The sequence below is a fragment of the Papaver somniferum genome, chromosome 3 (genome assembly GCF_003573695.1).
Source record: "Papaver somniferum cultivar HN1 chromosome 3, ASM357369v1, whole genome shotgun sequence".
NCBI classification, from domain to species: Eukaryota; Viridiplantae; Streptophyta; class Magnoliopsida; order Ranunculales; family Papaveraceae; genus Papaver; species Papaver somniferum.
In genome coordinates, this window is record NC_039360.1 from 29,553,739 (window position 1) to 29,567,251 (window position 13,513).

General features: G+C 38.1%; 1 protein-coding gene across 4 annotated transcripts; it reads left to right on the forward strand.

Annotated features, from left to right (window-relative positions):
* Positions 1–1,270: 1,270 nt before the first annotated feature.
* LOC113355691 (peptidyl-prolyl cis-trans isomerase CYP95-like) lies at positions 1,271–8,647 on the forward strand. Of its 4 annotated transcripts, XM_026598614.1 has the most exons (15): positions 1,916–1,978; positions 2,127–2,181; positions 2,686–2,733; positions 2,831–2,948; positions 3,289–3,377; positions 3,681–3,705; positions 4,018–4,056; positions 4,485–4,602; positions 4,844–4,974; positions 5,422–5,797; positions 6,312–6,430; positions 6,636–6,837; positions 6,932–7,747; positions 7,840–7,914; positions 8,055–8,647. In XM_026598614.1, the coding sequence occupies exons 5-15, from the start codon at positions 3,369–3,371 to the stop codon at positions 8,395–8,397; spliced, it is 2,253 nt and encodes a 750-aa protein (XP_026454399.1). In that variant the 5' UTR covers positions 1,916–1,978; positions 2,127–2,181; positions 2,686–2,733; positions 2,831–2,948; positions 3,289–3,368; the 3' UTR covers positions 8,398–8,647. The 4 variants fall into 4 exon arrangements, with proteins under 4 accessions (XP_026454396.1, XP_026454397.1, XP_026454399.1 ...); XM_026598611.1 differs by lacking the exons at positions 2,686–2,733; positions 2,831–2,948 and adding an exon at positions 1,271–1,345 and having other exon boundaries at positions 1,877–1,978; XM_026598612.1 differs by lacking the exons at positions 2,686–2,733; positions 2,831–2,948 and adding an exon at positions 1,271–1,345 and having other exon boundaries at positions 1,877–1,978; positions 6,938–7,747.
* The last annotated feature ends 4,866 nt before the right edge of the window (positions 8,648–13,513 follow it).

Genomic DNA, 13,513 nt, shown 5'->3' on the forward strand with positions numbered 1-13,513 from the left:
CTAAACTATTAGGAAAAGTTAAAGACATGGATCCTTCGTGTTCAATGTGTGGTGAAGAAATAGACAATAAAACATTCATTATTTCATTTTAGGTATACTAAAGCTTTCTGGGAACAAGAACCAAAACTAAGCAGAATTCAGTTTGACACATCTATTAGCATCCTCGACTTGTATAAAAATTGGTTTCAAAATTCAAATCAAGTGATAACAAAAGTTATTTTTTATTAAAATGTGGTTCATTTGGAAAGAAAGGTGTAAAAGAGTATTTGCAGAAAAGTCAAAAACAACATCTTAGTTGTCTTTAGAAATTCAGAAACACATACAATATTGGTCTGAGAAAGCTTCACAGAAGAAAAAAAACAATAGCTGTGTAAAGGAATGTAAAGTCCCGTGGACAGCTCCAAAGCCTCATTGCCTTAAGATTAATGTAGATGCAACCTGAAATTTTGAATTTTCTTATCATAGTTTTGCTTTAATTTTAAGGGATGATGCATGTAAATTTGAAGGAGGAATAACATGACCATCATCAAGCACAGATCCACGAGAAGCGGAAGCTGTAGGTACAAACAACATACCGGGCGAAGGAAAAGAACATAAAACAATCCGGTAACGAAGGTGATTGTGACAATCTTTTTAAGCATCTTAATGGAGATCCCTCAGAAGTTTCTCGGTGGAACAAAAATATTTAGGAGGAAGTAGATAAAGTAGCAAGCTTTTGCCAAATTTTTTGGATTTTTATTTTGTTCTTAGGACCGAAATGTAGTTGCAGATTCCTTAACAAAATTTGCAAAAACTTTAAATTCAGAATTGGATTAGAATCACAATCCTCCGGCTTGTATTAAACAAAAACTAATAGTAGATAAATTTAATATTAGGAGGAACGACTCTCTTTATATTAGATGGCTTAATTTTATCCACAAAAAAAAAAACTTTTCGTTTTCAGAGAAAGCAAAGTTGATCGAAATCTTGTTCCGTATATCTTTCCAGTGCCTTCGACATGAGAGGAGGAATGTGCACCCCAATGTACAAATGCTCGCACCATCATGTATCCCAGCACCTCTGACACTGTCTCGTGCTCCTCCAACTCGTTGATCGCATACGGTAGTGTTACCACACCTCATAGTCATACGCTCAAATTCCGGCGATTCCGTCAGAATAGTAGGGGCTTATCCGTCACATTGTAAAAATTAGTACACCGATGACAATACGACTTAAGAAAAGGATATTTCAGTAATTTGAAATCCAAGTCGAGAGACGCTAAGGTTTTAAAGGACTTTAGTTTTTTCCTCTCTTCTAAACTCGTCTTCACATTTCTGTGGAGCTCATTCTTCACAGCATATCGCAGGTAATTAGGGTTATTCCACAAAATTTCTTCAATATTTTCTTGATCGTGTAGATTTTTGGGCGAAATTGTTCGGTTTTTACTCAGTGATTTGTTGTTCTGAGTGTAATTTTAGGGTTTTGAAAAGAATTATCTAGGGTTTATGGTTTCGATTCAGCTACGTTCATCATTATTTTCTCGTAGATCAAATTCTGGTGTAGTGTTGGTAGTGTTTCAGTCTCTTCCTGTTATTATTTGTATGTAATGTAATGTTTCCTGTCAGCTAATTTTGTGTGGGCGCGGTGTGAAATTTTGGAAGTGTTTGGTACGGTCTGAGATCTGTAAATCTCGTAAACACTTTTCAATGAATTTGGATCGCGTAGTTGTTTATGAAGGAATGTTTACGTCCTTGGATGAATTTAAGAATGGTGGTTTAGTTTAGAGCATATTCAATGAGTTTCTTTATAACAAGTTCCTGATTCATTAACATATTGCTAGGGTCTTGTTTTTTTCTTTTTCTTTTGGGTACATTCTAACGTACTACTGGGATGTCAGGTTCACCTGTGAATTAAGATAATGGTGTCGAAAAAGAAGAATACGTATGTTTTTTTAGATGTATCTGTTGATGGAGATCCTGCTGAGAGGATGGTATTTGAGGTATGCTTTGTTTTTGTTAGTTTTAGTAAGAATAAGTGGTGTTATGTTTTAACTGATGTAATTCTGGCTAAGTTGATTGGTATCAAGTTCGAACACACATGGTTAACTAGTTTTTGTGTTAATTTTTTTTACTTAATTTTTTCTACAGCTTTTCCATGACGTTGTTCCCAAGACTGCAGAGAATTTTCGAGCACTTTGTACAGGTAATAAGTCTTCTCAACTTGTTAAATTTTTAATCATGGCTGTTCGATATTAATCTGCGCAACTTTGATTCTTTGTTCTGTATGCTGGTCTGGTCTGCTTACTTACATAAGTCATGTTAGGTAGTTACAAATCAGTTTAGGTTCTAAACCAGATGGTAACACGAATCTTAGTAATCTGACGACGAATTTCAGATACAACACTACCATCCACGACTCCATGTGTTTCCTGTTATTTGTGTATAACTAGTTTAAGAAAACTAATAGGAACTTTCCAACTCCTCTATCTAAGGTTTCCTAAAGGAATTAATACTTTAAAACCCTGATGGAATGGTGATTACGTCATCTATGTGTGTGTGTTCTGGTGTTGGTTATTGTGAATTAGAATTATATTGATAAGCATTGGTGCACCTCAGTAACTCTTGGATGAATTCTATTTATTTCCATGTAGTTGTGCAAACCATGACGTGACATGTAGTTAGTTTTCCTTTTTGGTGGTTGTAACAGATGGGAGATTGAAGTTAGGGTTTCGGTGACAGCTCTGAGATTGAAACAGTAGGTACCCTTTTATCAATTGGTTAAACTAATGAGCTTATTGCCTAAAACTTGTTAGCAATCACATTTATTTATGCGATGGGTCCTTGTTTAATAGTAGCTGCATTGTTGCCCATATTGCTGGGCACCTGGAGATGTTGTATCTACCGTTGCGTGGTCCATGGTCTTGCTATGTACGACTGCATGATGTACTTGGGGACATCAATGGAGATTATGTAATCCCGATTTCCACCTTGTCTTTTTCAGTGCTGGAAAATGTATATCCTTTATAATCAGCTGTCATCGAATAGTTTTCCTTTCGAACCTGTTTCATCTGCATGCTTTCGAAAAATAATACAAATTTGTGCCTAGGAAATGGACAGATAGATCTCTTGTATCCTTCTAAGAAAACTCTTGGCATTATGTCTGCTAGCTTCTTATTGGTTCTAGTTATGTTGGGGGCATCGAAGCCTCCAGAACTTTGTTCAATTATTTCTGCTGTTATTCATGAATCAAAATGTTACTTGAAGAATCTAAAGATATCTCTAATCCTTCGGATAACTTGATGTTTTGTAGGCGAAAAGGGAATTGGGCCTACAACTGGAAAGCCTCTACACTACAAAGGATCCTTTTTCCACCGAATTGTCAAAGGATTAATGGCTCAGGTACGTTGTAATAGCTCGTATCCCTGTAAATGTGTTTCTTCTTAGAATTGGTTGCTCTCTAAAAAGAATAGCTCATCTCCTGTTCGTGTATTCTGGTTAGCATGAGATAGAGTGATGGTCATTTTCCTATAGGCAGTTGCCCTTGTTTATGCTGTAGGATGCAAAGCTGATGGTCATGCTGCTTTTCATGTGATGTAGTTTTGAAGTTGTCTGTCCTCATACTTTTGAGGTTCTCCTTACTGGTTCTCGTTGTAGAAACATCTTTGTGTTTATCATTTACTAACTCCAGGTTTCATTTTGCAGGCTGGAGATTTTTCGAAGCGAGATGGTATGTGTTTCATCAAAACCTGTGAAATTATATTTATTATGTCTTTTACGTTGCTTTTGTCAAGTTCTATCCCCAACTTTGAACTTTTGATGAAGATTGATTTTCTATGCTGCTGTATATGTATGTCAGTTTGGTTATTGTACTTTTTATTGGGAACCTTGCTACAGCAAGCCTCATGAAGATATTACCATTGTTTTCTGCTTCTTACTGCTAACTAGTCAGTTTAATATGAAGCTTTTATATCTTGCTGTTGAAATCTTTTCTGAGAAATAAATTACCCATTGAATTTTGTCCCGTCTCTCTAATCTGCAGGAAGTGGTGGTGAGAGCATATATGGAGAGAAATTTGAAGGTAATCTTGTTACTCTTGCTCATGTAGTTTATTGGTTTCTTCCTGTTAAACAAGCACCACTATGTCCTTGAAAATTGTATTTGCACAATGTCACATGCTTTCAGGAAGTAGCCTTTTCTGTTATGTTGAACAAGTTTGTCCCGGGTTCTTATAATATTTATCAAGGCGGCCTATGCAGATCAGATTATGGGTTATCCCTCACCCCTCAGGCCTCAGCTTTGTACCTAGAGTTTATCCAATGTGCGCAACTTGTCCATGATGTTGTACCCATGGGTAGCACATGTGACTTTTCCCTGCTCACTTTGAAAGGCGTTAAACAATGGCATATGTGCAAAAAATGAGTTTCACCAACTAGGGCATATATATATGAAATAAGCTCTTTAACCTTGTTCAGTGAGGTAACGGTATTTAATTTTGACATTTTACAGATGAATCCTTCAAGCTAACTCATGATGGATATGGGTTTCTATCTATGGCTAATGATGGTCCTCATAGAAATGGTTCTCAGTTCTTAATCACTTTCAAGGCTGCACACCATCTTGATGGGTGGGTTCTTTCATCTTTTCTGTTTTTAATGTTTAAGAATTCTATTATTTAGCCGAAGAAGTTGACTCTCGCTTTTACACTCTGGCAAATTATTCAAAAAAGTATCTAGATGCCTGCTCAATCGTTTGCTGCCCGGTCATCTCTTTCATGATCTGGGAACATGGATGCAGATCGTTTGATGCCTTTAGCGAGCAGGAGATGAGCTATTCTTTTTACTTATGTATTTGCTTGTTGTTAACAGGAAGCACGTTGTGTTTGGTAAGCTTGTGCAAGGCCGTGAGACTCTAAAGAAGATTGAGCATATAGGTGGTAGCGAGAAGGGAAAACCTGAGTGTATGGTGAAAATTGTCAACTGTGGGGAACATCTTGAAGGTAGAAATTTAGGAAAAGCTGTAATTAAGGATTCATAGAATTACACAAACATATTATTCCTTCGCATCAATTTGCTTAGAACTGTTTGCTGCTGTGAATTTTGACTTTAATTTTGTTGACTTTTCCATCCTCTACTACATAATAGGCCTAGATTTGTGTGATACAGCTTGCCTGTGTAAGTTCACTTAATGCTCTTTGCTCTAGAGTTTCTCTATTCTGTTACTTCTCTTTGATTTCTGACAGCCTATTTCTGCAATTTTTGTTGTCTAACTGTCAGCAATTTTTTTCATGCTAAAACTGTTATCTGACTATAAGGCCATAACCCATACGTTTCCAATTGTTTTATGCTATGCACTTTAATGTGATTGAAGTAGGGTCTACCAAGTTATTATTTTTGTAATTGAGTTGATTATCCATGTCTAGTAACACACACGTTTTTGACCTCAGATAAAAAGAAAGCCAATAAACTGAAAGCGAATGAGGTCTCTATCGATGCTGATGATCTTGAAGTGAAGCGGAGGGGAAAGCATAAGAAGACTTCAAAAGATAGAAGAAGGAAAAAGAGACGAAGATATTATTCTTCTGAATCCGATAGTTCATCGGATTCTGAAACTGAATCATCTGAATTCGATAGCGACTCGGATTCAGATTCCGCCTCTGATTCTTCTTCATCATCTGACATTAGTTCGTCAAGTGAAGACAGGCATAAGAAGAGGAAGAGGGTTTCTAAAAAAGGCAAACATAGGCGTGGTAAGAAAAGGGATAAACGGCGAGAGAAAAGGCGCAGGCGGCGTGATAAGAAAGCGAGGCGCAAATCAAGAAGGTATACACTATAGTCTATATAGACTTACCCTTCATCTTTTAGCCACAGCCGTAGTTTCTACAGTTGGGATAAACAGTCATACTGTTACCCATACCAGCTGACTTGGTAAATCATCATAATGTGTGTGGAAAGTCATCTATACATACTGTGCTAATCAGTAATAATGGATAATGTTTAGTATATCAGCTTTACCTTTAGTTTAGAGTCTTACTTTAAGAGGAACCTGCTGATGCTGGGAGGTTTGTAATTCTCGATGGTGTGGGTGGGAAAATTGTTTTCACTCACAAAGTGCGAACCACCAGAATGTTTGAAGGAGTTACTTCATTCTAACTCTTTTTGGGTCTCTTGTTGTCAGTTGATTTGAAAAGCTAGAAGAGTTGCTTCTCCCTTTTAGCAAAGTGTAAATGAAGAGTTGCTAGCTGTTGGTTGAAAATTTTGCCATCAGTTTGAGATCCGAGTGTCTTTTTTTGCTGAAAATTATACTGATGTTGCCATAATTTTTGATTTTATGAAGGACATCTGAGAGTTCCAGTGATTCTGAGAGCGACTCTACAAGTGAAAATATCTCCGACGATGAAAAAGTTGAAGCTCGAGGGTGTTCGACAGGAAAGTCTAGAAACTCAAAGTTATCAGGTGTGTTGTTAAGTCACTCCATGTTTTGTTATTTCCTACCGAGTACCTTGGGTAATTATTTTTTTTCATGGCACACTTTTATCCATGTAATACATCTCTCAGTATCACGTTTATTCTGTATCTTTGAGTATCGTGTTTCTTCTGTATTCTTACTTTCGAAAATTGGTTTTAACTAGTTATATACTTTGTTTATAACTGTCTGCAGCAAAGAATCAATCTCCTTCGTTAAAGGAAAAGGTGGAAGTTAACCACGTGCAGAAGAACGGTGAGATGACAAATGCGCTTCAGCGAGGAGGTGAATCACCACAAGAGAACGGAAAGCTGAGGAGTAATGGGACAGATACCAAGTCTGCCAGAAATGCTGATAGACAACCTGATCTAGTTGATGCTCATCCAAGCAAATCTAGGTTTCTCCATCTTCTCCTTCTTCACACCTCAAGTTATTATTTATCCTCACCAATTCTTCCAGATTCTGTTTGTTTACTAAAAGTTGATGAGCAGGAGCAGAAGCACGAGTCCTAAAAGGATCCCAAGTAAGAGTATGAGTATCAGTCCAAGGTGTTTGAGCAAGAGCCCTAGTGTGAGCCCTAAAAGAAGAAGTTTGAGCAGGAGTTCACAGAGAAGTGTTGATAGGAGCCCTGCAGGGGTCCCCCGGCAGAGCAGGAGCGTCAGTCAGAGCCCAGATAGACGAAGTGTTAGCAGCAGGAGTCCTGTTCGAAGTGTCAGCCCAAGTCCAGTGAGGAATAGAGCCATAAGAGACGTCACCAGGAGTCCTTCTCTTCCCCGAAGAAGCATAAGTCGCAGTCCAGTAAGATCCCCCCCACGAAGAAGCACTAGCAGGAGTTTGATAAGGCCTCCTGCAAAGTCCTCGCGAAGGAGCAGTTCTAGAAGCCCTATGAGGCCCTCGAGAAGGAGCTTAAGTAGAAGTAGGAGCCCTGTCAGACGAGCACCTAGGAGGAGCTTAAGCAGAAGTAGGAGCCCAATTAGAAGAACACCTAGGAAGAGCCCAAGCAGAAGTCCAGGCAGGGTTCCCCCTCGGAGAAGCATTAGCCGGAGTCCAGTTAGGCCAGCTGGCAGGAGTAACCGGAGGAGACTTTCAAAGTCTCCTGTAAGTCCTGGCTACCGGGGAAGATCTCCTATTCATAATCGTGGTAGGAGTGCGTCAAGAAGTGCTTCACCTGATGGGTCTCCAAAGCGCCTCAGAAGGGGACGCGGTTTTAGCCAGAAGTATTGGTATGCACGGCGATATCGTACCCCGTCTCCAGACCGCTCTCCCATTAGGTCACACCGCTATGGCGGTAGAGGAGATCGTGACAGGTTAGAAAGAAGCTCACCCTTCGATTATTTTGCTGATTTTATTCAATTCTAAAGTTTTTAGCGTGTTAACTAACTATTTCTCCTCCGATCAGATATCCAACCTACAGAAGCTATCGTTCTCCTCCTAGGCGTCACCGGAGTCCATTAAGAGGCAGAACTCCTCCAAGGTACTCATCTTTGTTTAACTTGTTATTAGAGTTCCCCATTCTAAACATGGGCATTCTTTTTTTATTACAAGCTACTTGGTAACAGATTATAGTATTCAATATTCTAAACAGAAGTGTGGATGAACCTTTTATCTGTGCAGATACAGAGGCAGGCGAAGCTGGTCAAGGAGCCGGAGCCTATCACGAAGTCCTCCTCGCAACAAGGGCCGTGGAAAAGCAGACTACAGCCGTAGCCCAACACATAGCCGTTCACCTGTTGAGAAACCTAGTTCTCGCGGTGGTGAGGGCTTGAGATCTGAGAAGCGAAGGTCTGTATCAAGGAGTTCGAGCAGGAGCAAATCTGTTTCAAGGTCATCGGGAGATACACCTCCCCCAAAGCGTGGAGGCAAAGACGTAAAATCTAGGTCACCTTCTGCTAGCCCTCCTGCTGGTAAAGGTTTAGTTTCTTACGGGGATGGTTCACCTGACTCCAGTCAGCGTTAGAGGAAACAAAGACACTAGTTTAGGTAATCTTTATGATGGTTATTAGTCGTTTGCCTTTCCTACTGCAAGCTGTTCTTGTAAACAATTTTCCATTTAGAGGAAATAGAAACTTTGTTAAGTGAGCAAGTCTTCAGGGTAGTTTTGACTTGTTTCCGAGATTTTCAATTTTCTTATAGATTATATTGTTATTCCCCTAGATAAATTGGCTATGACATAGAGATTTTATATAATAATACAGTTGTAGTTATTATGATGCTGTTGATGGAGAAATGCCCTTAGGGAATGCTTCTGTAGTGGCCTGGCTGTTCTCGGGCATTTTGAAATGCCTCCTTTTCATCTGTGTTTTTATCGGAGAAAACTAAACTTTTTCGTACCTTAAACTGTGACTATGGTTGCCCCCTATCATAATGTGCGTCTAGCTTCATTAAGTTCTCAACATTCGAGCCTCCAGTTGCATCGAATTTCAAAACAGAAGGTATAAATTGTTGCCTTCTGTTTGGATTCTCTTGGTACAAGAATCAATGCGAGACCAAAATAGTCGATTATTGCTAGACTGGTCATGTCAGTATGTCCCATAGAAAATTGGTACACCACTCAAGAATCAAAATACCATCTTTTCCTCGTGTAAGTGTAGAATGTAGACTGTTAGGTCTCTTACTGATTAATGGCTGTGCTTAACTGCCGTGTCTTTGAAAATGTGTGGTGGTGCTAGGGGTGCACATATCCTACCCTTACTCGCCACCCTATCCTACCCGTCACAATTTTTATCCGTATCCTATCTACACGATAATTGACGGGTAGGGTGATGGTTAAACTTTATCTTATCCGTCGTCAAATGGGTAGGGTGACGGATAAAACCCGAAATTATCCTACCCTACCCGCTTACCCGTCTGATATATTTAAAAGACCAAATAATCTCTATCCTTTATTTTGTCTCGTGTCCATTGTACCGTTATTTTAAAACAAACAAGGAGTAAAATGTTAACTCCATTTCTTTTGTCAAGTCGATCTAAATCTAAACAGAAAATTATCATTTCTCGTTTTCTCCTTCAACCATTTCTTCCACCCTGTTCTTTTCAATAGAATCTCAGATAAATTTTTGAAGTACCCGAAATCAGCCATGGCTTTGAGATTAATAGCTAGGGTTTTAGGATGATTCTTGTGAAGCCATAACGCAGAAGCATAAAACCCTTTTTTATCTGATTTACTAGTACCTCTCACACCTCTCAAGTTACATACCAAATTCAAAGCTGTTAACGGATCTCGTTTTAGAACCCTTTAATCGGTTGATTCAAGGTAAGATCTAACTTCAAAGTTGATTTTGTTTCAATTTTTTTTTTTTTGTGTTAAATTGATTGAAAAATCATAGGGTTTTACGATTTCATGTGTGTTGCAGGATACGATATTAGGCAATCTTAATTGATTAGGACAGTTCCAATATATGATTGATTAGACATAGTTCCAATCATAGCTAATCTTAATTGAGATTATTGATGTTCATTGTTTGATATGAATTTGTTGCAGAATACGAAGAATCTGAGTGTGCAAAGCTAATGAAGGGTTTAATAAGTGGTTCTTCCTCCTCCTCCTCAATTAATTCCTGATTTGAAATTCAAACTAATTTTCAGGTGAAAATTCATTAAACCCAGATTTCCTTTTCCATTTTTTTACCCAAATACTAGGAGGGTTTTGTGTAGTTGAAGTAATTTTTATGTGGGGTTGCTCATTTTGTTGTTAGGAAGTTAAGCTACTTAGATTGAAAGAAAATTTACATATTTGTATTTGGAATCAGTCAGTGTGTTTGTATTTGCTTGGATTGTTCCTCTCTAAATAACTTTTGAGCTTAACTTATATAAGGTGTATGAGGAAAGATTTATCGTTAACATATATCTGATTTTCAGTCGTCTATAGTTTGTAATTGTTTTGACTATGGGTAATCTAAACAAGGATTATCAGTGGAGAGTTGGTGTATTGATGAGTGCGGCTGTTTTCTTAATTCTTCTTCCATTGATTTATGTAGTCTTGGGGTCCAATTCATCACTAGCTAATACAAGTATGTGAGCACACAATCCATGATCCATGCCATCTCTCTTTGTTCTCTATTTTAGCTTTTTAAGTGGAACGTTTTTTCATCGATTACTAATTGACATTAGTGGTTGATCAGTTTCAAGTAAAATGTGTGTTATTACTGAATAGTTAATTTACATTTGGTTTTTCTAATAGTGTTACTATTTTTGGATGGAATTTTAGGAATCAACAAAATTGATGTATAGTTGAACATAAAATGTTTTGCTATGCCTTAGTTAAGATCTTGTTCCCTTGCTTATATACAACTCATTACTCATTGCTTAAATTGGAGAGCGAGTCTATATTTTTGCACTCTATACGCATTCATACGAAATTGATTCGTTTAGATTTAATTGTGAGAAACATCGGGTGAAAATGATGCAACATGGACAACAGATTATTTTTGCACTCTATACGCATTCATACCATTGCTTGCAGAGACATAATGCCCAAAACTGGTGCTTCAGCTCTTGCAAGCCAGTTTAGAATTGTTGGTGCGTATGATGCTGTAACAGTCCACTTAGCTTCAGTTGGCCTCCCACCCGAAGTTTTCTAAATATTAAGCAAACAATGTAAACCATTGGACTCCAGACTCAATATTAAGAATTTGTTAGCATTTAATATGCGAACTACCTACTAAAATTTATGTCTATTTTTCAGAAATAGCTTGAGGCACACACTATAAGCTCGTCCTAATATTCGGTTTCAAACTACAGAAGTAAGTTATATGTTTACTTGTTCTTCAGCTCGTCATAATATTGAGTGTGACCTTACTTGCGTAGGATCTGTTTTATAAGCTCACAGATGTGTATCCTTAAATTTTCATGTCTTAGACTATGACTCTTAGTTGTGAGGACAAAGCAGTCCAACAAATCCGACTTAGTTGAGATCATCAGGAAAATTCACTAAACATGGTTTAGTTTGTGCAGGCTTAGTGTGAGGAAACATGGTTGAGATTACAGAAGTGATGTCAACGAGACCTCCTATTCCGTCTCAAGCTGCATATCAATATGTGCAACGAAGGGCCAGTGCGGTTGCATCTCCGCCACGTCCACCTCCACCATCTTTTCAACCTGAGGTCAGAGAAAGTATGAAGCGGAAGAGAACATCTTGGGTATGGGACCATTTCGAAAGAAGTGTTGATGAAGCTGGTATTACATGGGGGAAGTGTAACTACTGTGAAGGTGGTAAATATAAGGCTGGTGGTAAGGATTATGGAACATCTAATTTGAACTGGCGTTTGACTAAGTGTCAGAAGTATTTGGATACAGTAGAATCTGCACAACCTAGCAATCTGGGAGATCAACAACGTATGGTTGGGGCTACGTTTTGTCAAGAAGCATGTAGGAGAGCCTTGATAAATTTCATAATCACAAATGAACAATCTTTCCGAATGGTTGAGGGTGAAGGGTTCATAGCATTTCGTAGGTATCTTGAGCCGAGGTTCAAACTTCCATCACGGATGACCGTCTATCGTGATATATGCAGGTTGTTTGTGACTGAAAAGGCCAAGTTGGTGAACTATTTCAAGGTGAACAAGGTTAGAGTTTGTCTCACAACAGATACTTGTACGTCCATTCAGAACTACAACTACATGGTAGTTACTGCCCACTTTATCGATGACCACTGGAAATTACACAAAAGAATCATATGTTTTTGTTTAATCACTAGTCATGGAGGTGAACATATTTGAAGAACATTGGAGAAGTGTTTGATCGAGTGGGGGCTTGAGAGAGTGTTCACCATCACTCTCGATAATGCATCTGCAAATAAAAAAGCAATAGAATATGTCAAGGAGAGAGTTGTCAGTTGGGGATCATCAATTGTTGGAGGTAAAAATTTGCATGTCAGATGTTCTGCCCACGTATTAGCTTCAGTTGTTAAGGATGGGTTGAAGAAGTATAATACTTCAGTGGCAAGAATCAGGTCAGTGGTTAAATACGTCACAACCTCTCCTGCTAGGATGAAGAAGTTCTTTGAAGCTGTATTTGACGAAAGAATTGAGTATAAAAAGGGATTAATATTAGATGTAAAAACAAGATGGAACTCCATTTTTTGATGTTCGATTCCGCGGAAAAATATGAAAAAGACTTTGTAAGGCTAGCACGGTCAGATAAAGCATTTCGTGAGAGGTTTATCTTCGATATTCCCGATGAACCAGAAATGGGTGTTAATATTGATGCTATTGACAGTACAGATGTTCCTGATGAATATGAATCTACTTCATTTGATTCTGATGCTCCTGAAGAACCCGTAGCTGGTCGGAGAAAAGCCAAGAAGAAAAAGCCTCGTGTGCATGCTCCTGAAAAGTATGATTGGGCTAATGCTCGAGTCCTAGTTCAGTTTTTACAGGTATTTTATCTTTCTTTATCAACCATTTTAGAACTGATTGCATGAAACAAAACAAGGTCTGAAACTTAAAACTGACTGCATGATACAAAACAAAGTCTGAAACCATTAGATGGATTGTAGACTGCGATAGTCAAGGTGGTTAGTCTTAACTTTTGTTGATTACTCGTTGAATCTTACCTCGTCTGTCACTTGTCAGTAATACAAGATCTTCAAACTAGTATCACACTGGGTCCATTCCTATGGTCCATTGTAAAAAAGAAATGGACTTTTGTTGTTTATTTCTTTCATTACCTTTACTGCAATGTAGTTAGTTTTGTCACTAAGGTTGAATTTATCACTAGGAATAACCCTATCTCAATATATGAGTTACTGTAGTGTTGCTCTTTACACCATCCATGACCTCTTTTGGTATTAGTTTACATTGTGGACGCTTAAAATGTGAATTAATCAATTTGCTTCTTTTTCCATGTATGATTTTTGGCAGTTCATGAATTATAAATTGCGTTCACTTTTAAGTGCAATGTACTGATTTTGTTGTTTGTTCATGTTTGAAATGTCAAACATTGCATTTATCTATGCTAGTATGTTCTGGAATATATGCTTCAGAGTGTGAAGTGTAATCATTGGGAAACTCACATTTGACGCATGCTCATATCCTTGTAATTGAAATTGCTCATTCCAAGTGTCTGTGTTTGTG

What these genes read in the sequence shown, in the direction of transcription:
- LOC113355691 (XM_026598611.1), top strand. Translation starts at nt 1,898, where the DNA reads ATGGTGTCGAAAAAGAAGAATACGTATGTTTTTTTAGATGTATCTGTT. An exon ending in GCTGCACACCATCTTGATGG is followed by an intron (nt 4,603 to 4,843) that starts GTGGGTTCTTTC and finishes TGTTGTTAACAG; the next exon opens with GAAGCACGTTGTGTTTGGTA. An exon ending in GCGAGGCGCAAATCAAGAAG is followed by an intron (nt 5,798 to 6,311) that starts GTATACACTATA and finishes GATTTTATGAAG; the next exon opens with GACATCTGAGAGTTCCAGTG.